Raw genomic sequence first — 27,030 nt, forward strand, 5'->3', positions numbered from 1 at the left:
AAAACTCTATGGCACATAACTGTGCCTTTATCTATATTTCCTATATTAGAAGAGCGTTCGATTAGTACCTTCGATAAACAAATGACTAGGATGACTAGTAAATTCTGGTGTTCTCTAATTCGCTGGTCTTCATCCCTAATCGGTTCTAGCATCAGTGCATTACTCATCAGCGTAACATGTCACCGTTATTCAGGAACGCTTCAGTGGTAATTCCTACTTCATATTATGTATTACCTCTGAATAGTAAGTAATACATACATATTGACCTTCGGCGCTGACGATCAGCGTGAGAAGACCCCTAACTATGTTACAGTTACTTCAATAGGATTTGAATACGTTATTAGCTAAGTATAAATGTGGAAATACAAACAAGTTTTACATATTTTCCTAAGTATATTAACGACCATCTTGAGTCTGACAAACAACACAATACTACAACACTACAACAACACTTACAATTGAAAACGCTTTTTTAACAGAAACACGGATACAAAACACGTCATATGAACATTCGAGGTCGGTACATCTTCGGAGGTTTGCCGTAGCTAGACTTGTCCTTCCCGAGTAAAGTTCGCACTATCAAGTTCTTGGGCGAGAAAGGGTTTCTTTTGTAAAACAGTTTCTTCATCATAGCATTTTTCATGTTCACATCCCCTTGTGCGAGTTGCATTTGCATTTTCAGAGAAAAATTCTTGGTGTCATTGTCGGCTTGCTTAGCGTTCTCTTGTAAACTCTTCCAAAAGTTTGACTTCTCTTTAACGGGAGCGTTGTGTCGAAAGGCTTCTTGTGCTGGCTGTTGTACTGCTGTTGGTATCTTCTTCGCGAGTTTCTGAAAAATAGACACTTTTCTTTCACTCTGAGTGCCTATGCTTTTCACTTCGATCTCTTTGAGACATAGAGGAACTTGGGGAATCTGGTTGTAGTTAGGATAAGGTGGTGCTGTTGGGTATTTCGGGTGGTAATGCGGGGCGGGAGCGTGGTCGTGCTGGTGTGGACTATAATTACAGAAGTCAGGAGGTGACGGAGGCTGATAATTCGTTCTCGGCTCGTAGTGGCAACAATCATAGCGAGGAGAACAGCAGTGTGGGTGGGGAATCGGCGGTGGGTGGTAGTACTCTTGGCTGTGCATCGCATAGCTCTGTATGCGCTGCTTGAAGGGAGGCTTCGGCTTCACTTCCACTGGCACAGTGCTCCCGCTTTCGCTCATTTCCTCAATCAGGTCTTTTTTCTTCTTTCTGAACAGTCTCCAAGGATTGAAAACTTTTCTTAATTTGCCTCGTTTGACCTGAAAAGAATTTTTGCTATTACAATCCGTTTCAAATGTTAAGACCATCGGCAAGATCGGTTTTTCTTAAAGTTATCAAAATTTTACTACTTGCAACAAATTTTTTCGCTTCACTATATTTTTTTAAAGAAAACTTACAAAAAGCAGAACAATATAGAAAATTTATAAGTTTCATATGTCAAAAGAAAGATGAATAGTATAAAGACACAATTTCAGTGCCATAGTTGATTGTGGTATTATATTTTATGGGTTCGAAAACAAACTATGTACCTTTTCTTCTGGAACATCTGTACTTGAATCGTTTTCAGTCGAAGACTGGGTCGCTTCCAAGTTTAGTTTCTCTAATATCGTATCTGAGTAGCTAGCGTTAGTATTATATTTATCTGAAGGTGTTTTTGACCTAATCGCTTCATAGCTTTTAGAGTAGTACTTCAGATGTGGTGTTCCAACGTTCGCATCATGTTTTGAAGCTTTATTACTGCCGCCTACGTATTTATTACTAAGGATCTTTCTGTCAAACAAACGTTCATTTTTTGATCTAGCGCTATCCTCATTGCCATATTCTTCTGTCCGGGGTGACTTTGGTTTTTGGGATACAAATTTGTATATTTCCTTAATGAGCTCCTGGGTTTCGTTGTTCGTATTAACTTCTTCAAGGGGTTTGTTATTGTGAGACGATTGTTTATCAGGACAGCCGTGCTCTTTTGAACTTTTAGCACATACAGCGCAAGTGTAACTAGGACTCGGTACTATGTAGCCGTTTTGCATGCAGTGTATAGGACATACTGGAAGTATGGGGTAACAGGATAGATTTGGAAAGGCCGGCAAATAGGGCGGTAAACCACTTTGCCCGATGCCACAGTTATTAAAACTTTCTCCACTATTTGGTATCATGTTGGAGTTTGTCTTTGTACCCTCATGTTGAGTCGATTGTTTGGTCTCAATTTTACTCGTACTATTAGATCTATCACTATACCTCGATTCCTTTTTAATTTCGAGCAAAAATGTTTTCAATATGTCTTTGATTTCGCAGAGCGTCTTATCCGCTTTATCTGCGGTTAAATCTGTCAACTGTGTGTTTAATGTCGTGTCATTGTTTGGTATGTTCAAATGTTCGTTGGCAAAATTAGAATACTGAAAACTGTTCAATGTTCCAACGTCTTCATGAATTGGAACAGGTTTCTGACACTTTGCGCTATTGAGGATTTCTGCCCGTGTTCTTTGGGAATAAGAAACAGAAGAGACGTCACTTTCTGTCACATTTGTGGCTTTCTTTCGAAACTCACGCGTGGGTGAGTTTCTTCGGCTCTGACGCCTTCTGTTATACGAGTATACGCAATCATCGTAGTCTGCATATTGTTGTACTTTTAAATTGAGTCTCGGTCTATGACTTCTCGGAGAGGGTGGAACTTCTTTTAAACATTGATATGCGATCATATTATCTTCTGTAAATTTTCTCCTGGTCTTTGGGCTTGATTTTTCTCTTACAGGGACAACGTCATATAAAGCTGAATTATTATAATCGTCTACTCTTTCAAGTTTATGTCTTCTGTATTTCTTGGAACTATAGAGACGCTTGTCGCAAATGCCTTTCATGTCACTGAGATCGGTGTGACGAACATAGCGATGTTTCTTTCTCCTGCATTCATCAAAGCAACATGAACATAGTTTAATACCTTCTCGGATTTCATCTCGTTCTGTAAAGTCTTGGTCACGACACACGGGGGCAGAAAATTGACTAAAATCCGAGTTTTTCCTACCAAATAACTTAACAGGTCTATATTGTCTTTTTATAATATCAGCTATGAAGTCTTTATCGACTTCGGAATAAACACGTTTAGTTCTCATCGTTTTGTATCGCTCATCATCTCCTCTTTTGTAATTTCTTAAAAGATTCCTAACAGTTTTTCTGTCTCTTTCATCGTTCAAAACAAACGGTTCGGTAAATTCTTTTCGCGAGTGTCTTTTTTCATGTCGATGATTGGAAGGACCAGGTTTTGAATATTGTTTATTTCTCGACTCTACCAAAGACTGAAAGCTGCTAGTTGAATAAATAGGTGTCATTGTTTCATATTTTGAACGTGTTCTTTCTGGGACTGTTCTTAATGGGTCAACCAAATCAATATCATTTTTTTCACGCCTTTTCTTTCGAGATTCGTTACTGTTTTGTTTAAATTGAAAGTTTTGAATATTGTGGGTGTTTTTTTGATTTTCAGATGCCATATCAGCTGTTGTATGATCGTCATGTCGATTGTCGTATACGGTTTTGTGGTTCTCATCAGACTTGCGATGTTGGCTATCCAAAGAGTTGTATAGAAGTTTTGTTTCTACCTCATTAGCATCTGTGTCTTGTTTGTTTATGGATCCGTCATCCCGCTGCACCTGCTGTAAAGAATTTTGAGATTCCTTCCTGAAACTGTTCTGGAGACAAGTTATGTCTTGACAGTGTTTGCTGACATTGTTTAACTGCTGTTCTATGTCTGTTATTTTGTTTTTCAGATCTGAAACGCTAATTTCGATACTTGAACTTGTTTTAGTACCCCACTGAGATGAAGTTCCTGCAATTACAAAAGACGATGTATGTAGGTACCTACCTAGATAAGTATTTGCAGTAAATCTATGAACTAATATTCTTCTTCATTCTTCCTGGGTTTCTCTTCCGCACTTAGAGGTAAGCGTGCTATGTACCTACATGAGACCCCTGGTGCTGCGACCCACCGAATCACTTCAGCAGCCAAGCTCACTTCAAAGTTTCAGTAGGCCATTCAGGTTGGCGAGGATGAATTTAATATTATTTTTAGGGTTCTGTACCTCAAAAGGAAAAGCGGAACCCTTATAGGATCACTTTGTTGTCTGTCTGTTCGTTCGTCCTATAGGTAAGGTATTTCCCGTTAACCTAGCATCACGAAATTAGGTAGGTGGGCCTTATAGCACAAATAAAGGAATAAATCCGAAAACAAACAATTTGTGGTTACTTCATAAAAAGAAAATTAAAATATGTTCACAAAAAAAATAATTTACTAAATGACATATAAATGGTGCTGTCGTCATTAACTTGCTGTGTTGCGCATAAAAATATTAAAATATCTTGTGCGATGGAAAGGAACCCTTCGCATGCGAGCCCGACTCGCACTTGACCAGTTTCTAACATAGGATAAGACAAAGGTAATTTTTCTATGAAAAGGACAAAACTCACTGAATGCTCTTCGTACGAAGTCCTTTATGGCTCGATATTTGCGCTTGGTGCGAGGCGATATTCGGCGGCGCGGAGTGCGACGTATCATAACCTTCCACTATCTAACATTCCAAAATTTTACATCACGTTTATTAGAGAGTCTAGGAGTTGAGGGATATTTAAAGGTCCATGTAGTCGAGATTAATTACGAAAAGATTAAAATATCTTACCAAGAGACAAAGAATCAAACGAATAATAATTTGGTTGTGTTCGTTGTGTTATAAAATTTCTCTGGCATGTTTAAATCTAAAGTTCATGGTTCATATTTAATCTTTTTTTTCTTTTATTAATTTCAAATATCTAAATAATTTTCTCTTACAGTTAAGTTTTTTATTGATCTATAATAATAATTGAAGTTGTTTGACTTTTGAATTTCATCCAATTGACAAAGGACCATGGCATTTTTAATTGATTGATATGACTACTGTAGGTTACTTGACTATGATATGACTTAAGTGGGCTCTACACTCGCGGCGCGAACGGCCGCGAAAGCTCGCGACAACTGTGAATCACGAGTGTAGATGCTGTTCACGCCTTCGCGCCTAGTTTTTGGTCCGCGACAAAGGGTTTGCGGCGGCGCGCGAACGTGAATGCATCGTCAACGTAACGAACAAAAGTTGCGAGTGTGGAGGGACACAGTTCACGCGTGGATCGCGGCATACATTCACGGCGCGTAATAACGGCGCGACTTCGTGCCGCGAGTGTAGAGCCCACTTTATAAGTAGATAGAGTAATATATAGGTAATCAACAAGTGTAAATTAAACATTTATAACATCCCCGACAAGTGAAGGTACAGTATCTAACTAGAAAAGAGCTGATAACTTTCAAAAGGCTGAACCGATTTTCTCGGATTATAGCTAGAATTCTCTCGATCGAGCCACCTTTCAAACAAAAAAAAAAAACTAAATTAAAATCGGTTCATTAGTTTAGGAGCTACGATGCCGCAGACAGATAGATGCACAGGTACACACGTCAAACTTATAACACCCCTCTTTTTGGGTCGCGGGTTAAAAACTTTCAAAAACCTTATAAGCTTGAAAAAAAAATATTTGACAGTCAACTTTCGACATGTACCATGACATGTACCTACTTATATGTCAAGAGTTATTTTTAAGAAGATTTCGGCCACAATAATTATAAAATGCTTTCGAAATTCTTCAGACCCCTATACCCTCTCACAAGATCCCTTCTAGTGCCGAATATCAGAGTCAAGAGACTTGTCCACCAGAGCGCGAGCCGGTATGGACAGCTGATACCCGCCTCGCAGTACGACGCGCCTTTGCCGAAGAGACTGCACCTGACCTACGCCTTGAAGAACTACTGGGAGTTAATACCTCTGGCCCTCATCACGCTGACCAGCCTTACTCTCATGACACTGTCCTTAATATGGGCTTCTTTCCATAAGGCTAGTACCACAATATAATAGTTATTCATATTAACCTCTTTCATAATTACACTGGGATCGGGTATTCGATACGTTATTTACCTATACAAGCGACTAGATAGGTACCTACCTACATCTGCCCATTTTATGGTACCTACCTATACTTTAGTTTCCCTTAGATTGCTTAAAAGATAAACAAATCGCAGAAACCTTGAAGAAACAAGTAGTTAAGCGATGCGATTTGCTCGGTGCTTTAGATCGTCTGGAGTTAGGTTTTTCACTTGTATTTTGATTTCATTGTCAATTCGCGGTAACCAAGTCGACTGATAGTGCGCATCTTACGTGAACTAAGAACCACGCTGGTCTAGTACCTACAGGCTACATTTGACGCCTGCCAGACCCTGTGTGGGTTAAGTGTCGTGGTTTAGTTACAAGTCTCACAGCTATCGTGAAGTGCTGGCTTTGCGCAGGTGGACGTGGTGTACACGGCGCACAGCCGCGCCAACATCTCGCGCACGATGGACCTGCGCAACCCGAGCGTGCACAAGCTCGTCATCATCAACCAGCGCTACGAGCCGTGGCCCGAGATGCAGGACGTGCTCGACAAGATGCGCATGGCCGAGAAGCGCGCGCTGGTTCGCCTGCAGACTTGCGCCCACGCATAGACAACATGTTGAAATCCTGTTGTATTGTTGGTTGTTATTGAAAAATAAACTTGTGAGGAGTTTTACTTATTGTTTTATCCACACTTCCATACTAATATTATAAATGCGAAAGTGTGTCTGTCTGTTTGTCTGTCCGCTACCTTTTCACGGCCCAAAATTTTAACCGATTCTGACGTTTGGCACACGGTTAGCTTAAAGGTATCCCGGGGACGGACATAGACTACTTTTTATCTCAGAAAATCAAAGAGTTCCCACGAGATTCCCAAAAACCTATCCACTTACGCGATTTGTATGAAATTTGGTAAGTACCGAGGTAGCTTGCGTCCCTGTAATTATTGACATAGGCAACTTTTTATCCCGGAATTTCAAACAGTTCCCATGCGATCTTTAAAAATCCTAATCCACGCGGACGAAGTCGCGGGCATCTAGTTTTAAACATTTGCCACGAGTGGCTGGAGTGGGGCTCTGGCCGACGACCTTAGGAAGACGGTAGCTGTCTGTGGCACAAGTAGCACTTAATTTGTTACGGGTTTAAAGTATAAATAGATACCCCTTAGTTAGGACCCCTAAGAATATGATGCCCTAGCTTACTTAGCTAATAAGTACCTACCAATTACTGTGGTGGACCTTTTAATATTCTTGTTCAGATGGTGGCTGTGAGAATCTGAACAAAGATAATTGAGCTTTGCTTTAAAGTTTAGATATAATAATTGTTTGAAGGCTAAACTCATGCGTTTGTGGAAGTATGCCTAACTAGTCTCAAACCCGTTCGGAGTCCTATCGTGCCTGCGTTGTGCAGTTTGCGCGGCTCGCAGTATGCTTGTTGTCGCATCGTCAGCAAAGAACCATTGAAAGATGACCCCGGATAAGTCCGAAACTAGTCCGGCATACTCCAACTAACACGTGAGTTCGACACTTGTCTGTGAAAGTCCCGTCAAAATAGGTTCAGCCATTCCGAAGAATAGGCCGTTCAAACAGATGGTCACTTCAATTTTATTCATTAGTAGAACTGATGAATATCACTCACAATAGTTTAAACGCTAAAAGATGAGAGTTTAGCTTTTGTTTACACATAGAACTTTCCATAAATAAAACGAACCAAATTGTTCAGAGATGTTTTATTGTCATTCACAAGTGCATTCACTAACTCTACAATGTATTATACAGAAATTCATACATTTTGTTGTCCGCAATGATGTTAAACGTAGTTCTTATTTTTAATTTACCAGTTTTGTTGGGGTACCTACGCATCACGAAAATAGCACACGTTGAAATCATGCTCGCAGTTTAAATGCGTTAATAGGGCCATAACACCATTGCTCACAACTTTAACAACAGTCAACAAATAAAAACTAAATTAATGACTACGGGTGTTAACTACTAGTAAGCTCTTACGAGTGGAATGTTTCTAATAAATAAATTATATTAACTTAAAAAGTCTTACTAGCCAAATACTTAATCGCTACTTAACTCTCAAGCGCACCTCAAATACAAAACTAGGATTTTTTGAGTTTTCAACAGGTTTTGACCAAATGCAAAACAACCGAATGCTGTGTAATTAAATAATAATTTAAATAAAAAATATTTAAATTCCAATAGGTAACTTATTTTTTCAATATTGCAATTTTATGATTAAATTTTGAAAGTGCCTAAGACAGCTACAAGCGGCCGTTCGATGGTAAAAAATATACGGCAACAATTTTTTTTTATTAATATTTTTTTTTTATAAATAATAATAATTAGTCAAGATTATATTTTAATTCACTTGAGGTCGAATATTTTTTAAATCAAACAACCGTTTGTGGCCCTCCAGACCCTTCCTTTTTTTTAAAAAGTATATTGCAGTTGTTGTCCTTTGCCCCATTTACACATTTTATTCAGAGTATTTTTAACATTATAAACTAGGATCTACAAAATTTTATACAATTTATCTGATAATATTTTAACTAGGTAGGTACTTACTTATAGTTTTTATTTTTTAAATTTGTGCTTCGGATCACAACCGAATAATCAATAGATATATTTAATATCTTAAAAAAGTTTATTTAAGCGTAATGTATGTAAGTGTTCACATCTAAAAGGCTTCCGAGACGGCCAAGCGGCCACTCGATGAAATAGCAAAAAAAAAAAAAAAATAGACTCCCCACTTTTTTGGATGTAACAACCGTCAGATCAATTTTTTTCGTATAAAATTTATGTCACCCGAGCTTTTACAAAGAATCAATTGACACATCATTCATCAAAATCAGCTCAGTAGTTTAGGAGCTACGGTGGAACATACAGAATCTGGATAAAAACATACACACATACATACATAGACTGCTAAAATCATAACTCTTCCTTTTGGTTTTGCCGTAGTCCGGTAAAACGTGATTTTTGCTGGCTCAAGCGGCTTTACAGGCGCATCAAGCTGCTTGATTAAGCAAAACAAAACTACGTGCTTGAAGTCAGGCCGTTTAACCGTCTCGGAAGCTCTTAACTTAATGACAGCCGTCGACTGTGAGCAGACTCATTATGAGTGTGAAGGCAGACTGCATTTCTCCGTGTGCACTATGCTGACGAGACGCCGTAGTCAGTCTTCCTTCATGACGTGGCGTAGTTTAATTATATCGGCCACCGAAAGTCGTTACTACACATCGCGTAATAGCGTAAGGTTTGGTATGAACGAATAACAGCGTTGTGGTTCCATTGTGTATCCACAACCTTAGCTGAGTTCGAGCCTTTTCGTTAGCACGGCACATAGTATACACACTGCCTAAGTTAGATTTTAAGGCGTTATTTTTCTAAATGTTTATAGTGTTTAATATGTGTTGGATCAGCAAATAAATCTTATTCTATTCTAGAAGTTGAACATGTAATGGAAAAACAGTAAACTGCGTAACGTTCACTCACAGACAGCGGCTGACAATACGTAAGATGTGAACGCGCGCTAATAAGTCAACATTTAAAAACTAAGAATTTTGCTTAGAAAAAATAAATAAGTTGAAAACTATTTTTTCAGAGTTGAAGAAGAATGAACAACAGTTAGTCAATTTTTTTAAGAAAAATTAATCATATCTTACATTATCTATACATACAAATTTCTAACAGTCGCATCTGTCTTTACGTATACATATTACATACGCTCTGTGTCCGGTATAAAACATCATAATATAATTATAATATGATAAAAACATTTAAGTTTTCTATATTTATAAAGCCAATTTGGCAAGACAATACTTAATACAAATAACCTATTAAATAATCCTCGAGTCATTTACATATCATATACGTAAAATTTAAGCATAAATTAGTGAGAAGCCTTACATAACTTTAATTAATTAGATTCGATTTCAGTGACTTAGAAATTGTAAATGATCAAAACTTTACATAAAATATATCTTAATTTAAACAATAATATACAGATATATAGCTACATTTCTACTACGTAGTAATTTTATTCATAATTTAGTACTAAGTATTTACATTGATATGGTTTAATAAGTATTTCATTGACTTTTGTGTTAAATAATATATTATTATCACTTGAAATTATGTGATTTAAGTACATAAATTACAACAAAGTACAGTACTAACACTTTTATAAGTCGCAATGGCAATTCGTTTGCGCAGAAAAGGGCAACCTAACCCAGACTATTGCCTAATAAACACCAATGAAATATAGACCTTATTGCTTGTGGTTAAGAGTTTAAACACAAGAACAACAGATTCGTGCTATCTCGCTCTTAATTCGCGCGTACAACACATGGCGTGTAGGCAACAACCAATAGCGGACGCGCGCTTTGATTCATTGCGATATTTTCGCGCCATTCAAAAATAAGATTTCTGCGCAGATACATCTAACTTATGAAATTCAAATTCAAAATATTTTTATTCTATTAGGACTTTTACAAGAACTTTTGAATCGTCAAAAGCATCTACCACTGCTTCGGAATGCCTTTTTTATTGAGAAGCAAGAAACTCGGCGGTTGCTCTTTTCAAAGTTTTGATATACTATATTATGCCATGTATAAAAGTGGCAGTACTGTACCTTTATTCATCCATTTTTATGGAATTAAGGATAGTCTTTTTGGAACACTAGGTCGTTAGTTTTTTTTTTTTTTTTTGCCAGAGTTTGTAGAATATAGTCAGTCTTGAACGACAAAATGTTTTTATTTGGCTAAAATCCAATAATTTATACATGGTCAATATCATAGACATATTTATATACAATTTTGTACCGATTTCTACCAATTTAGTAGAAAAGTGACAGCCGCATTAGTCTATAAAGTGAGTTCCCATACTTGTTTATTTATTGGAGTATTTTTATAGGAAACATGATTAAAAGTGTATACAATCTTTTTGTATAATTTTATGGTACGTGCTATAATAAAAAACAAAATGAATAAGGATAGAACCCGTGCATAATTCCTACACTCAGTCTTATTTGGTCACAAATTAATGAATTATTCCCGACGTGAAAAAAAAAACGGGCCATTTTGGAAACGATTCCACAAGACGATACGGTTTTGCCACAGGAACTGTTGTGACTGACGGATAACCTATCATCTAATGCGATGACTGATGATGACTGATGATCAGTGAACTCAGATTCGGTACCGTATCTTCACAGTTCCATATCAGTACTACAGTAATACCACTCTCTTTAATTTACTAAGTCAATGATGTCTCATTACTTTTGTGGACTAGAGCTTATATTGTGATGGTTCACGATCTTCGTTCGTCCATGATATATGATCCTACAAAAATATCGTCGTCGCCGAATTACGTCCGTGCTTGTCGGCGTCAGCACTAACACTGAAGAGCTTTCATAGAAAATGTACGAAACAATAATAATAATTATAATGGTGGCGGTACTGTGCCGGAACTGTGAATTCACTGATATGTGTGAATAGACCTTATTTGTCTGACAATAAGGTTGAAAACTATAGAGCGCACTTTGACCTTGCTTAGACTTAAGTTTCAGTTAAAACGAGACAGATTTATGCCAACGGTGTAACGCTGTCTCGTTTTCAGTGACTTTGGTCTGAGCAAAATCACAGTGCGGTCAATAGATCTCAGCCTAAGTATCCATTAGTAATTCATCAGTCACGCTCGAATTGACTGATGGAGAATCTGTCTTCTAATGAATATAATATCTGTCTTGTAATGAATATAATCAATCATATTCTTGTGATGATGACTTTTAAATAAAAATATGGAGTTGACTTGTCTTAATGAATTCATACTTAAATATGTCAGTCTTCAAACGCATGCCTATTTTGCGTTAAAAACATTAACATGTGAATGATAAGAGACCAGCCCTGCAAAACTTTTATCGCTACTTAGCGATGAGAACGCCTTTTTGCACCTACACTTAAGTTTTCTTTTTTTGTTACCTGTCATTGTGTTTTGTCGTGCAATAAAGTACAGTATAAACTCTATATAACGACACCGAAGGGACTGTGCATTTTATGGCGTTATAGAGAGTTGTCGTTAAATGGAGAGAAGAAACATCAGAATTAGAAAAAGAAAAAGTTTATTTATGTGCATAAAAAAGAATGTTATTTGAACGCTAGAAAGTTTGTGAGCAACTAAGAATATGATAAGGTATAGATAATCCATGACTCCTACTTATGAGTCATGGTCAACAACAGTGTACACGTACAAGCAATCCCAATTTGTAAACAAAAGAACGAATTTCTTAGAATGTTCGTATGCATGATGCCGACAGTCGAGTTTATTGCGGGCTAGGATAATAAAGCGACAATAGATCGTACACAGCTGCGCAGTTTTTACTAATTTTAGCAACTTAAAAGGTACTTTTTATTACTCAATTGTTGTCGTTATTGAGAGTGGGTGTAATGCTATGTAGAGTGAAACATGGTATGAAAGACAAGCTAAACCAACCGAAGCCAATTGATTTCGACGCTTAAGGGAGTTTGTCGTTAAATAGAGTGACGTTACATGGAGTTTACACTGTATATACATACATTCATACTTTTACAGTTACCAAATATTGTAATAATTGAACTCTTGAAAGACAGTATGTATTAGTTTATATTTTTCAATTAATACTTGTTATAAAAACTACCTTCTCAATACAAATTTCTTGAATATTCTTGAATTTCTCGAATAAAGAGGAGTAGATGGATCCCCAAATTTCTATACTTCAGTTCTTTAATACTAAAGCTCCCTAATTATCCTATTCCCCATGGTCAATGAAAACTATGTATCAAAAGAAAAAGTTCTATAAACTTTTCCCAATTGATAAGTATCACGCTATTCCAAGATTTAATAAACAGCAGGGAAACTATCGGTATTTTTTTTAAGGTACCGTTATGTTAACGTTAAAAATTACGATAAAATATTACTACCCATACATTCATTAACGTCCAATCTAGATACCAATAATAAATAATATCTACCGTTTAAAGTAACAATACGTATACCGATTATTTATATCTAACGATGCCGTGTATCAAGTAGCATTTTCGCTCGGCGCGTATTTACCGTTACCTTTTTACCGTAACGTAACGAAATGTTTTTATAGTTCCAACGTTAAAAATTTAATAACGGCAATCGGTCCCTGGTGGAGAGACACATTCAGCAATTCGAATATCGATATTTCTGGAACTTTTCGTGTCATCGATATTTCTTCAAGGGTTATACCTCTATATCTCTCAACTATGATTCTTCTGGTTACAACTGAAAATCAGCGCCCTGTATTGTATGCGAATTTGGGCGTATGATACAGAGTAGAAATCTGAGCTGATCATTCCGATACAGCTGATTCCGGGTGGTGTCACAGACAAACATACACCCTATCCGTGGAAAAAAGTTAGTACTGGGCTCTCTCTATACAAAAAAGAGGCAAAAATCTTAGTGGGTGTCAACCATTTCAGTCACCAACCAATCACAAACATGTTTTTCAATAAACATTCGAAATTCAATTAAAAAAATTATTTCGTTAGTCATTGATTGGCGACTCAAAATGGTTAACCATTTTGAGTCGCCAATCACCAAAACGCCCACTAAGATTTTTGGCTCTATCATTTGTTCAGAAAGAGTGATATACTTACTACTTTTCACGGATAGGGTATTATACTAAGTATTGTCAAAGTTTATACGTGACACTACCATTGAATAAATTCACTTTCTTTCTTATACAATTATTTGATACGTCAATTGTGAGCCGCCCGTTTCCCTTGCATATAGCCCTCCCATCTTTTGGCCGTGTTAATCAAAATCGGATCAGAATCGAGACTAGCTAGAAGGTACAGCTGGTTCACATGAGTCGCATGGTAGTCCCATCTGGCGATATTGGGACTCACTCCGAGGGTGAAATGTCTTAGGTCGTAGAAGCTTCCGCTGCCCGTGTCGAACAGAGGGAGTAAGGCTTTGAGGGAGAGCATGCCATCGTCGAACATTTTCTTGGCTAGAGAGATGGAGTTCTCACCTTCGATCACGTGTAGATCGTAGAGGCCCAGGAGCGTGTATATGAAGCCGTTTAGGACGAAGAGGGGCGGCTTTGTTGGGTATTCTTCGTACCTGGAAATGAGTAAAGAAAATCCTTTATACCTTTCTATTAAATTTTGAGATTGTGTTTCCCTTCAGAGCCGTTATAGCCTGGTCTAGTGGTTAAGATGAGAGACAGAAGAGTTCGGGAGTTCGATCTCGGCCAAGCGCCTCTAATTTCTCGGAGTTATGAGCATTTTAAGTAATTAATTATTATTCACTTGCTTTAACATGAAGGAAAACATCGTGAGGAATCTTGCATGCCGGAGAGTTCTCCATAAATAATGCTACGGATGACCAAATTAAAAACTAACTGAAAATCTTGGTCCTGTATAGCATGCTTTTTTACAAATATGTATCGGTTTTTTAAAAATTACCAGTTTTTTGCAATAATTCAAAGACGGTTTTCAGAAATAGGACGGCAGAATGGACGTCGTATCGCCTAAGCGGAATCTGCCTACAAATAGAAGCAAGGGTTTGCACCCCTATATAGTCGAAATTCCACAGACTCGCACGAAACGATACGCTTCCATTTCTCATATGCACTGCTTGACTATGGAATTCTATTTTCCTCTCCAATTACAATATTTTGGACCTTCAAAAATGAGTTAACAGGCACCTTTTAGGCAAGCGCACTCCACCTTAAGCTGCATCATCACCTACTTTGGATGTGCGCAAGCGCAGTTAGTTTCAGAAAGTTTTTAAACTGCGCTCAAGGTCTAATAAACTAACCTATTTAGTTAAAAACAGGCTTACCACAGATACTTGTCCATCCACATCGCTTTGACGCCGCCGGAGTGGCTGGGAACGTCCAGCAAGTATAGAGCGCGTTGCGCCGCGCGCAGGTAGCTCGTGTCGCCGCTGCGGTGATACGCGCGAGATAGGACCGATATCGCGTGCCCTTGGCTCATCGCTGAGTGCCTGGCCAAAAAAAATGGTCAAATGCGAGTCAGAACACGTACAAGGTAGGGTTAGCGCGCGGTCGCTAAGAATGTAAGCGACTTACCATCCAGGTTTAAGGTCGGGCGCGGCGGGCGCCAGGCGTCTCCGCGCGTGCACCGGCCAGCCGCCCCGCGCCCTCTGCGCGCCCACCAGCCAGCGCGCGGCCGCGAAGAAGTGTGCCATGTGCGACGACGACGACACCTTCACGTTGCTCACTGCGCCCGACCCGCTCAGGATTATACTCGATATCTGAACACGGAACAACCCAAACTTGAGATAATTCTAAAACAAACACGGAAAAACCCATAAAATTACCATTACGGCCCGCGCAAACGAGGGACTTTATACTCTGCCTATTGCAAATTCAGCTTGACAAACCGTTGATAGTTAGACTATGTTTTGAAATCGGATGCGTCCACATAGGCCACACTAAACAGGCAGTTTAGAAGTTAGGTATGGTAAGGTGTTTATAAAACATACCTTAAACTTATTTCTCGGCGATTTCCGTTTGGGCCGGTCTTGTAGCGCCCAACCCTTCTGCATATCAATAATGAGGTCCCGAGTGAGGCGTCGCCATTTCTGGTCCACGCCGATGCCGTAGTAAATGTGGTCCTCCTGCAACACAGCGCAACTTAAAGCTAATTGTATGTGGTCCCGCTGCAAACACATCACAACTTAAAATTAATAAGTATAGGGTCTATGATATAAGTATCTCTAACAAACCTGTGCATATATCAACTGCTTACTCGTCACATAATGCAGGTACACCGTCTCCTTCTTTTCTTTATTCTGTAAAACCACTGTCATTGACGAATTAGGTTTCAACATTAGATCCATACTCAAAACAAAATCCTGGGTGATATTAACTTTTAACCACACTTGGCTCGATACGTGGTTTGTCGTCGAAAACCTTAAAACATTAGCTTTTAGCTCTGGATCATACTCCCTGGTCATCACAGCGTCTGTGCTGACGATCCAATTTTCGTGAAACTTTTCCCCGTCTTCTATGATCCTTATTCTAGGTTCTGGTTCAGTAATATTTTTGCTGTAATGTGCTAACCCAAACTGTGCTATTTGGGTCGGATAGAAGAACCCTTTCGGCTCCCATTGGGTGGAAACTGGTACACCTTCGATGCCACTGATGCATTTGACTCGGTCGCGGACTTCGACGTTATAGTTTTCGAAAGTCGCAAAAGTCCCCCGGGGATCGTATTTCTTCTTCGGGTGGTAAACTTTGCCATAACTGTGGGACCACTCGAACTTTTCCACGCCATCTACTGAAGTTATTTTGCCGTATATCTGTCAACAAAATAATTGTTATAAAATTGACCAATTAGAAAAAAATCGCTCAAGTGCGGGTCGAGTTCGCATACCATCGTACAAGAAATACGCTTTTCACTTTTTATTTTTTTAAATTTTTTTTGCCGAGAAAATGCGGAAAAGCCCGCTGACGTACAGACGGACAGACGGATGGACGGATCACGGAGACTTAGTAATAGGGACCCGTTGGCACCCTTAGTTTACAGAACACTAGCAGGCTGTATAGTGTGAACCGTAATAGGTAGAGCTGAAATTTTCACTAAATGTGTATTTCTATTGCCGCTACAACAACAAATAATAAACATTTCAAAATAAGCAAGAAAATTAAAAAAAAATTAAGTATCTTCAATAAGGAAGAAAGAATAACGTTGTATAGAAGCAGGCGTTATTTTGCGGAAGTCCATGTTATACAAGGAACCAAAAGCTTAATTTGCTATAATCATGTTGCACCATACAGATTTGCTTGGTTTAGCGGATTATTGCAAATTCAGCTTTTGGTTCCTTGTAGAAAGAATATCTCTAAGGGATATCCTTAAATTGTGCCACACATTACACGTTATAACTAACGGCCGTATTCACAATCATTACTATGAGGTCACATAATGCGCTCGAACGCATAGTGTAGGTTCCACCAATCAGATCATTGTAAATTGACGTGACACAGTCATCTGATTGGTGGAACCCACACTGTGCGTTCGAGCACACTATAAGACCTCATAGTAAGTACCGTTTGTGAATATGGGTGTAAGAGTTAGTTATCCCGGCGCTTTCTCAACTTGACCATTAAAACCAACATATCTCAAGCAGAAGAAGCGCCAGCATAAACTGTGTCATGTCATGTGTTAATTAACTATTTTATTCGCCAGCTCCTTAAAATTTATGAAAGACTAATTCATAACAACTGATAAGCGGTATATCCGACGAAGTAAGTATTGAATTAGACTTTATAGGTCGAGTTTCGATTGCTTTTCGCGATAAGCTTAAAAGCAAATATTTTGTTGGCACGTTAAAAGGTCATTCTAGATAAATAATATTTTGATAAGGTGTAGAGATACGATATTACTAACTGGTCGCTTAACAATGTCTAAAATCCCGATAATGAGTTGATCATTATCACGATCAACCCATCACCGGCCCACTACTGAGCACGGGACTCCTCTCAGATGAGAAGGGTTCCTTCCCTATACAAAGGTTCGATTTAGGGGAAAAAATCTTCTTTTTAGTAAATTAAATTAAGTAAGAAGAAAAACAATTCAAACATTTCATTAGAATGGCTTATAGGTATTCTAATGTAAATAACACTTTAATATTTGTGTATGGTATAGATAAGGTCTATTATACCCTATCTGCAGAAACTACATAATCCCATACATTTGATAGAGCCAGTGTATAACTTCATTCCCCAGATAGAGTATAGAAGGATAATTTAACTGATCGAGGCTCAATATTGCACAATCTTATTACTGTTCGTAATCTAAGTGCAGTATCAATTTGCTTTCACATAAACTTCAGGATTGAAAACTTCAAGTCCCAAAGGGAGTCAGCCCAGTTAACGTACATGCGATAGGATATTTTTTTTTTTTTTTTTTTCACATCTCTTCCATCTGCAATCAGTCGGTGGACTATGAACAGATTTGAGGACCAAATATTTTATCAGTTTAGGCTTTGCACATCCAGCGATGTGACATCCCTTCAAGATAAGTATTAATTACTATATGCTGGCCAGTCTTGTCCTCTTAAGGCGGAACATGCTGTAACTGGGATCCAGAAGTTGGACTGCTAGGCTGTTTTTATGACCCTCAAGTCTCTGTTTATAGGCCTCAAGTGACCTGTCTATTTCCTCCTTTACTGTGGGGATTTCTGTGTAGGCATGCACTTCACTGTTTTTTGTGAACCATGGTGCGTTACATAAGACCTTCAAAACATTGTTCTGGAAGCGCTGGAGTATCTCAATGTTTGAGTGGCTTGCTGAACCCCAGAGCTGAATGCCGTAAGTCCATACTGGTTTGACGATGCATTTATATATGAGAAGCTTATTTTCAAAGCTCAGTGAGGACTGTCTGCCTATCAGCCAGTATAGTTCTCGAAATTTCCAGTTGGCCTGATCTCTTTTTTTCTTGATGTGATCTCTCCAAGTCAACCTCCTATCCAGGTGCATACCTAGGTACTTGATTGTTGTTTGCGTAGGTAGGATGGTCTCGTCTAGTTTGACAGGTGGGCAATCTCCTTTTTTCAAAGTAAAAGTTATATGGCTCGATTTCGCTGCACTAGCTCTTATTCTCCATTTTTTTAGCCAGGAGCTTATTTTGCTGAGATGTTCTTGTAGTTTGAGCGATGCAATATTGGCGTCGTTGTTGCAGGCCAGTAGAGCAGTGTCATCGGCATATGTCGCTGTGATCACGTCTTTTGACACAGGTAAGTCGGCAGTGTAGATGGTATACAAGACAGGGCCTAGTACAGATCCTTGTGGAACTCCTGCTTCAATGGGATAGAAGGTAGATAAGCTGTCATCACATTTGACTTGGAATATCCGTTGAGATAGATAAGACTTCATAAGCATATATGCTGTGTTTGGTAAACAGCGTTTCAATTTATAGAGTAGACCTTTGTGCCAGACCCGGTCAAAGGCTTGTTGGATATCTAGGAATGCTGCTGAACAATATTCTTTCCGTTCCAATGCTTGACGGACTGTGTGTGCAACTCGATGAATCTGTTCAGTTGTTCCATGGTGGGCACGAAATCCAAATTGGTGGTCTGGTATTACATTTTGTTCTTCTAGGAGTGGAAGAAGACGCTGTAGGACTACTTTCTCGAACAATTTTGAAAGTAATGGGAGAAGACTTATTGGCCTGTATGAGGATACTTCCGTTGGGGGCTTTCCTGGCTTAGCTACCATGTTTATAATAGAAGCTTTCCAAATCGAAGGAAAGTACTGTAATCGTAAGATTGCATTGAAAATTATTGTAATCAGCACAATTCCTTTTCTTGGCAATTCTTTTAGAACCTCAGCTGTTATGAGGTCATACCCAGGCGCCTTTTTTAACTTTAGATTGTTGATATGTCTACAAACTTCTCTTGGAGTTACTGGTCGCATTGGGAGTGACATTTGGTGATCACTTTTTAGAAACACGTCGATCTCGTCTTCAGGATGTGAGACATCTGGGTCGTTAGGTTTAAATACGCCTTGTAGGAATTGGGCAAATAATTCTGCCTTTTCTGAGGGGTTTCTAGTCCAGTTACCATCAGTCTTCTTTAGTGGTGGCACGTGTTCCTTTGATCTTTTGAAGGTCTTAGTGATTTTAAAAAGAGAATAATCTTCTGCTTTGTGGGGGGATAAGGTTTTCAACCGATCTTGTAGGGTTATGTTTTCATTTTCATGCAACATCATTTTTAATTCTTTCTGAGCTTTGTTGAGAAGTCGTTTATCATGTGCGTTTCTACTTGTGTGCCATTTTCTTCTAAGGCTTCTCTTTTCAGTTATCTTATTTCGGATTGCTATAGTGTAGTCCCGAATTTGTGGTGTAGATTCAATGTAAGGAGTAGATAACCATGCAGCTTCTTGTATAAGGTTAGTTGTATACCAGACAGCACTTTCTACTTCTTCTTCTGTTTTAAGAGATATACTCAGATTTGTTTTATCCTCTATGTAGTCCCGAAAGGCTTCCCAGTCTGTCTTTATATTGTATAGAGCGTCTCGTGGTTCCTTCAAGATAATCGTTGTGCTTAGGGTACACATAACTGGTGTGTGGTCAGATGATCCATCTAAACTTGATTCTACTTTGGTGTACACCCCCGACAATCCTTTACTGATAAAGAAGTCAATAAGGTCTGGGGTTTTACTTCGATCAGTTGGCCAATGAGTTGGTTCTCCGGTAGATAACACGCTAAGATGGTTTTCGTCAACTGCCTTTTTTAATTCTCTCCCTCTTGTGGTAGTTAATCTCGAGCCCCATGTGGTGTTTTTAGCGTTCCAGTCACCACCAGCAATGTATTTCATGCCAAGTGTCTGAAAGAACTCACGAAACATGCTGTCAGTGATTCTATGTCGGGGCGGACAATATACTGCAGCGACATTTAAAGTTCCTTGCCAGTCATCTATGGATACTATAGAGGCTTGTAGATATTCATGTCTAAAGTTAGGAAGTACATGTTGTTTAATATTTTCTTTTATTATTACGGCGGCGCCTGCATGCGATGTTCCATCTGGGTGGTTAGTGAAATATACATTATACCCTTTAAATTTAACTGTCCTGTCATCCGTCATGTGAGTCTCTGCTACTAAAAGGATGTCTATTTTGTTATAATTAATAAAGACTTCAACTTCATTCTTATTCGGAGATAAGCCATTTATATTCCATGTAGCAATTTTTAGGGATTTCTCTGTTGACATTGGGCTATTAGAGTAGTTAGGAGTCCCATAAGGGTACCTAATTGTTGTATGAGAATGTCTATCTTTTCAGATTGTTTTAATATAATTTGTTCTAACATATTTGTTGGCTGAGCTTGAGTGCTCTGTGTTCTTTTTTCCCAATATCCAGTGGTTTTCGCGTTAGACATGTGGGGATGTTGGCGTTCATTTTTTTCTTGTGTTTGTTCTTTATTATTTGTTGATTCTTGTCTGGCATACTTGTTTTTCGGCTTTAGTGGTGGAAAATCGTCAGGATTTACAGGCATGCGTGAATTTGTTTTCCTATTTTCCTTCAGATTCGTGTCTGCTGGTTTCGTACCCATTTTTCTTGCTCGAATTTCTTTGTATACCTGACATCCTTTGTAATTGGCTGGATGACTACCAAGACAAAGGGTGCAAGTGGCCGGTGAGTTTCTGTCCTTTTTTGGACAATCTGTGGTTCGATGTCCTTGGGCGCATTTAACGCACCTAAAAGGGCGCATACAATTATTTTTTGTGTGACCATACTGTTGACATCTAGTACACTGTGGGATCTCATTTGTTTTTCTTGGGTCTCCTATCTTTACCCTTGTGTTGAATATGAATTCGATATCTTTTACTTTTGTGTTATTTTCACTGGGTTCAAGGTTCACAAAGAACATATTCAATGGCATCTTATTTTTTCTGGATTTTGCACAGATCACTTCACCCCTGACTTTGTTACCTGATTTTTCCATTTCTTCTATGATAGCCTCTACTGGCGTGGTATGATGGAGGTTTTTAACCACTATTCTATAGCACCTGTTCTGTTTCTGAGTGAAAGTATGGCCAATGAGACTATTTTTTCGCATCAGTTCGATTACATTTTTATATATTTCAGTAGACTGAGTAGTGATCCTAAGTTGGTTTCTATTAATTACTTTGTAAGTATAGCTATCACTAGGTATGGTACTGTTTAATAACTCTGTTAGTTTTGATACATCTTCTATTCCGTAAAGTATAATAGGTGGTGGCTTGATGATTTTTTTGGGATATTCATTCATTGGGTCATCAGTCAGATCTATAGGTAATCCACTGAAACGATTTGAGGTACTGACACCTTTCTTTGTGGGAACGTCTATATTGCTGTATGGTGGGCTATTTGAAGCTTTTTTTCTTTTAGGGTTTCGTTCAGTTGGTAGTCTTTGCCAGGAAGGAGGGAATTGTGCTTCATTATTATCACAGTCTTCAACTTTCTGTTCCACTGTCTTTGTAGGTGATATATTTGTTGGATGGCTGGCTGTGGAGATGTTCCCCATTGAAGAAGACCTAGGTCTTGTAATAAAAAGGCTCGGATGGAACGCCTGCTGTATAAGCTTTTTGGTAGTGCCAGTAGCATTCACTGACACAGGAGCCTGGTCGGCCGCTCCTGTGTAGTCTTCGGTAACCAACTTCTCACTCATAGGCCCGGGTACCCATGAGCGCCGGGGGCTAGCCGGATCGCAAGGCAAATCGCATTTCTCATTATTCGACATTTTCATAAAAAAGGGGGGTTGGGAGAAATAGTTATAACGCTTTCCCAAGGCGCTATACGCAGACTTTTGGGGGGGATTTGGTTCCTCCTGGCTCCTGCTAGCCGACGCGAGCAAGCCCGCGTTTGTCGGGTTAGTTTCCGCCGCCCGATGTTCGGCGTTGAAGTGTAGCTGTCTGTTTTGTGTAGCGTGCCTGTCTGAGTAGCTGGGGGGTGTTTGATGGTAGGTGCAAGATAGTGCCTGTACAGTGTGTAGGACGGTAGAATAGGAGTAAAATAGGAGCTTGGACACAAGGTAAGGGATGATTGGGGTACGGCTGGTGGTTTTTGTTATATCTGATTCAGAGGGAATCAGACCAATAACAGGCAGCAACCACGGGAAGGAAACACACCAGCCTTACCTAGCGATAGGATATAACACTAACATTATTAAAATAGAAATGAGATGGTAAACATAAAATTCTCACATATTATCCTGTATGATAATATTTTATTCTATTTAGGTACTTATAAGATTTTAAATTTTATCTTGTTGAATAAGAGACAAACGAGACAACTGATTAAAAAAATTGATTGTCTGTAAAATCGGTTTACTGACGATAGTTGAACGTGACAACAAAAGCCGATTGTGCTTCTTTGTCGCTCGTTCCGCGCTCTCGCTTGCACTTCAAGCCTTACATGGAACGCCTCAGAGCGAGGTAACGCCGCATGAGTCATGTTTTTTCGTGCGTGCAGCCGGCTCTATCGAATTATAAGACGTTGTCACGTCAAAAATACTTTACGCCAATGTTCCGTCAGGGCGTTGGATAGCACTGAGCTTACTGGAGAGAAATTACCCTAAGTCATAAATACCTCGTACCTCAAAATACTTGTGTATGAATGAAAATGGCACGTAGACCTGGTCGCGGTCGCGCAGACACGCCACCGAGTACTCGCCGTTGATCCAGCACTCAATCTCATCGCTCGACCGCTCCGTCAGTGCGTTTGATAGCACTGAACTTACTGGAGACAAAAAGGGGCTATTCATATTCACATAGTTCACAGAAACCGATAGACCTTGGGGTTCCAAGATGCTGGAATGGCGACCTCGCACTGGACAGCGCAGCACTGGAGGACTCTCTACTAAGTGGATGGACGATATCAAGCGAGTCGCAGGGAGCTGCTGGATTAAGGAGACGCAAGACTGTGGTGTGTGGAAGTCTCTACAAGAGGCCTACACCCAGCAGTAGACCCCTATCGGTTGACGTTCGTATCCTTTATATTTCCTTAATACATGTTTTACAAGGAACCACAAGCTTAATTCACTATGATCCACCAATACAGGCAAATCTGTATGGTACAATGTGAGTATGCAATATGCACCACCCGTCCTCCTATTAATAAAGAAGCAAGAAATACACACCAACACACAACACCACACAAATCTTCTACATACTCAATGTACATTTTGAAGCATTCTCCAGAGATGTAGTCTCAACAGTGCACAATTGCAAAGTGCCAACTTTGCATCTTTGCATTGTGGAGTCTTGTAAAGTCACAAATGTATACTACAATATCCTATTAAATAAAAATAAAATAGCAAATAGACTTGAAGCATACTATCCATACTATAATATTATAAATACGAAAGTGTCCGTCTATCTGTCTGTTACCTTTTCACGGCCCAACAGTTTAACCAATTTCATGAAATTTGGTACAAAGTTAGCTTACATCCTGGGGACGGACATAGGCTACTTTTTATCCCCGAAAATAAATTCTCACAGAATCCTTAAAGGCTCATCTGTTTATCTGATTTACATGAAATTTGGTACAGATGTAGCCTTTGTGTCCTGGATGACATAGGCAACTTTTTAGACTAGAAAAGCAAAGAGTTCCCACAGGATTAAAAAAAAATAAAGTTGGCCATCATCTAGTAAGCCATAATTCTGTGTTAGTACAGAACAATCACTTAACCTATATTAGTACTTATTACTAGTTTAACAACTTATCTTTGGCGCCTATGTGCTAATTAAGCTGTACTAGTTCTAAGAAGCGAAGGGAGGACTCACTAGGTCTCCGCGTCACGTCGCCGCAGCGGCCCCAGTACAGCGTGACGAGCAGCACGCCGCCGCACAGCGCCGCCAGCGCCATGCGCATGTTCAGCCGCACCAGCATCATCATGACAACCTGCAGGGCATACATTTGTGCTGACACTTCATTTGAATTTGACTAGTATTAATAAGTGCTTGTAATTCGAGGAAAGCCTGCCTACAACTCAATAAAAAGGTGCCCAGTAAAACTGAGTGTGGTTTTTGTGGCAATGTAATAATAATGCCCTGTAGATTCTACAAATTTAATAAATATCAATGTAAAATATGAAATATCCAGGGGTCTGATGTGGCAACTGTTAGTTTCAAGTTGTCTGTAAGATTGCTCAGTACTTGTAATTCAACAAAATCTATATATCAGTGTCTATAGCTAGATTCCTTAGTACAGCAGGTATGAGGGTACATTTTCCTAGAAATCCAGGGGGTCAGATTTGGAAGCTCTTATTTTTAACTTATCTGTTGAATTACAAGCACTTAGCAATCCTACAGACAATTTAAAATTAAGAGTTGTCACACATTCATACTATACTTGTACACAAACAATACTGAACAGGAGGCTCACTCCACAGACATTTAATTATATACCTAGCGCCTCTTGTTATGACTAAGAAGAAGAACTAGAGTGGCAGCTTCTACCAGGCAGTGGCGGGCCACACAATATGTAAGAGATTGCTTTAGCAATAAGGCCATCTTAGCACACTTTTGTATAGTTTCTTCTGTACCTTTTACTTATTGTTTTCTGTAAGTATATAATATGTGTGTTTGCAATAAAGATTTTTAAATAAACAAATATGCAGTCTGAAGATCACAACTTAAATGTCAGGTACTCTGAACATTTTCTTTGACTAGTTTATTTTACACAGAATAAGGGTTTAGGTCAAACCAAACAGTACAACAAAACAGACATAGAACGAATCAAAACAGGTTCGTAAACCACATCGGTTTACGTAGGCGTTATAAATAGTCTAACGTTTGTTGACATGCTTCTCAAGGTATTAAACTAAACTGAGATTACGTGTGTTAGTCCGCAATACAGAATGATAAATTCTTGTGAAGTACCGTGCCAAATAGAGGATAATATAAGGCAATATACGTACTCAAAACACTGTGATCCATCCGTTGCGTTGTATGAAGTGATGTGGACACTTCTAGGCGAATTCAGTCACATTATTAACAACACTAATTCGTGCAAAACTAACGCGCACTCTTTTAACTTTCACTTTAAGTATTAATTACAATAAAAACGTTGAAATTAATCACCGAACGGTGCATTACCGTGCTTGCTGTCTTGATGCACCAAATCTGGCACAAAATAATGAATGACAATGACATTTTGTGAGTTTTGACATTGACAGCATTTTCCCAAAAGGTTCGCTAGAGCTGTCTTGTCTATGAGTCTCTTATTGGTGTTAGCAGCCAGCAAAATCGCGGAATTTGGTGGCTTTGTTAAATTTTTTTTATTTTTTATTTTCTGTAGCATTTTTGATTTTAAAAAACTAATCGAGTTTCTAACGGCCGTTTTAATAGTATTCAATCTATCTGTAATTTGTAGAATTGTAGATATTTAAGTTACAGCTTAAATAGTAACGTTGTTATATTTTGTCAGAAAACCCCAGTGGATCTAGGAAATGATAATCCTTGAAACCATACAATTAATAACAACAATTTTATCGATGTATCCGAATTCCGATTACAGAAAGATTAAATAAATGTATTTAAAACGGACGTAAAAGGACTAAAAGTATGTAACTACCTACCTGTTAGATATGCGCATGCACCATGGATATAGGTAGTAATAATTATAAGTAGACCACGTACCTATTTTTACTACTTCATTTAGATCTTTGGTAGGTGAGTACTTTTGGTCCTTTGAGCCAAATTTGGATTTTGAATCTAGCGCCACCCAATTTACCTACCTTCAAGATCGCTGTTTATTATTTTCAAAATAAAAAGTTATGTTAAAGTAAAGAATTATGTATCATTATTTCTGTTTATAAAAATGCTTTAGGATATTGGGTAACTTAGCTGTTTAGAAGATCTAACAGCGAAAAAAATCACGCAAACGCTTAAAATCAACTCTGAAGTATACTTAATGTTTGCTTTTATTTCACAGTTCGTTATTCATTGTTTGGTCTCCCCGGCATATAAATACCAACTTATCTAGTTTCTCAGTGCAATAGATGCACGGTAAGCGAACATTCAGACTGCTATGTTCTAAATTGCATACACGATTAACGCTATTATAAAAAGGGATTAAAGTTTAAAGTAGCGTGATCATTGCTACAGCAAGGGTAGTTTAGAAACGCGGAAGGGTGTAAATGTCGCATCGAAGCGATTCGCAATTCGGTTCGTTCCCATTGTAGGACTACCACATAGTGTGTCAGTATTTTTAGGATTAGTCCTGAAGTTTCTTAAGTTGGTTAATCAAAAGTCAAATTATTTATTTAAACTGGATAGGTACTATTGTACACTTTTTGATGGTCAGTTGTTGAATTTGTAAGATGTAACGGTGATAATTAATTACGTAAACTTAAAACTAAAGCTACGAGGGTTCCAAACGCGCCCAGGTCTGAGAATCAAAGAAGATAGGTATCTACTCTAGATACGAAAATATAGTCAACAGCTTTTAATCGTATGAGAATTGAATTAAAATGCAAAGATGGAACCTAACCCATAATTTTTTGCGAAATTGGCATTTTGAGACAGTTCGTTTCATG

The 27,030-nt window shown here is 38.6% G+C and overlaps 3 protein-coding genes across 4 annotated transcripts; 1 reads left to right on the forward strand and 2 right to left on the reverse strand.

The window, feature by feature from the left end:
* Positions 1–379: 379 nt before the first annotated feature.
* Positions 380–4,928, reverse strand: LOC123881047. The gene is made up of 4 exons (XM_045929592.1): positions 4,691–4,928; positions 4,482–4,582; positions 1,556–3,843; positions 380–1,285 (listed from the first exon to the last, which is right to left on the reverse strand). Exons 2-4 carry the CDS (start codon positions 4,567–4,569, stop codon positions 500–502), a joined length of 3,162 nt encoding a protein of 1,053 aa, XP_045785548.1. The 5' UTR covers positions 4,570–4,582; positions 4,691–4,928; the 3' UTR covers positions 380–499.
* A 664-nt stretch (positions 4,929–5,592) lies between these two features.
* Positions 5,593–6,635, forward strand: LOC123881074. Its single transcript, XM_045929638.1, has 2 exons — positions 5,593–5,926; positions 6,376–6,635. The coding sequence occupies exons 1-2, from the start codon at positions 5,663–5,665 to the stop codon at positions 6,568–6,570; spliced, it is 459 nt and encodes a 152-aa protein (XP_045785594.1). The 5' UTR covers positions 5,593–5,662; the 3' UTR covers positions 6,571–6,635.
* Positions 6,636–13,581: 6,946 nt separating this feature from the next.
* Positions 13,582–25,609, reverse strand: LOC123881054 (D-glucuronyl C5-epimerase B). 2 transcript variants are annotated; one of them, XM_045929608.1, is made up of 8 exons: positions 25,411–25,609; positions 24,275–24,392; positions 23,086–23,228; positions 15,733–16,308; positions 15,490–15,624; positions 15,074–15,258; positions 14,824–14,988; positions 13,582–14,100 (listed from the first exon to the last, which is right to left on the reverse strand). In XM_045929608.1, exons 2-8 carry the CDS (start codon positions 24,384–24,386, stop codon positions 13,734–13,736), a joined length of 1,683 nt encoding a protein of 560 aa, XP_045785564.1. In that variant the 5' UTR covers positions 24,387–24,392; positions 25,411–25,609; the 3' UTR covers positions 13,582–13,733. The 2 variants fall into 2 exon arrangements, with proteins under 2 accessions (XP_045785564.1, XP_045785563.1); XM_045929607.1 differs by lacking the exon at positions 25,411–25,609 and having other exon boundaries at positions 24,275–24,407.
* Positions 25,610–27,030: the final 1,421 nt, after the last annotated feature.

The sequence above is a fragment of the Maniola jurtina genome, chromosome 3 (genome assembly GCF_905333055.1).
Source record: "Maniola jurtina chromosome 3, ilManJurt1.1, whole genome shotgun sequence".
In the NCBI taxonomy this organism is placed as follows: Eukaryota; Metazoa; Arthropoda; class Insecta; order Lepidoptera; family Nymphalidae; genus Maniola; species Maniola jurtina.

What these genes read in the sequence shown, in the direction of transcription:
- LOC123881047 (XM_045929592.1), bottom strand. Translation starts at nt 4,569, where the DNA reads ATGATACGTCGCACTCCGCGCCGCCGAATATCGCCTCGCACCAAGCGC. An exon ending in CTTCGTACGAAGAGCATTCA is followed by an intron (nt 3,844 to 4,481) that starts GTGAGTTTTGTC and finishes TTGTAATTGCAG; the next exon opens with GAACTTCATCTCAGTGGGGT. An exon ending in CAGATGTTCCAGAAGAAAAG is followed by an intron (nt 1,286 to 1,555) that starts GTACATAGTTTG and finishes AATTCTTTTCAG; the next exon opens with GTCAAACGAGGCAAATTAAG.
- LOC123881074 (XM_045929638.1), top strand. Translation starts at nt 5,663, where the DNA reads ATGCTTTCGAAATTCTTCAGACCCCTATACCCTCTCACAAGATCCCTT. An exon ending in TATGGGCTTCTTTCCATAAG is followed by an intron (nt 5,927 to 6,375) that starts GCTAGTACCACA and finishes GGCTTTGCGCAG; the next exon opens with GTGGACGTGGTGTACACGGC.
- LOC123881054 (XM_045929607.1), bottom strand. Translation starts at nt 24,407, where the DNA reads ATGTATGCCCTGCAGGTTGTCATGATGATGCTGGTGCGGCTGAACATG. An exon ending in TCATACACAAGTATTTTGAG is followed by an intron (nt 16,309 to 23,085) that starts GTACGAGGTATT and finishes TTTTGTTGACAG; the next exon opens with ATATACGGCAAAATAACTTC. An exon ending in CGCCGAGAAATAAGTTTAAG is followed by an intron (nt 15,259 to 15,489) that starts GTATGTTTTATA and finishes TTCCGTGTTCAG; the next exon opens with ATATCGAGTATAATCCTGAG.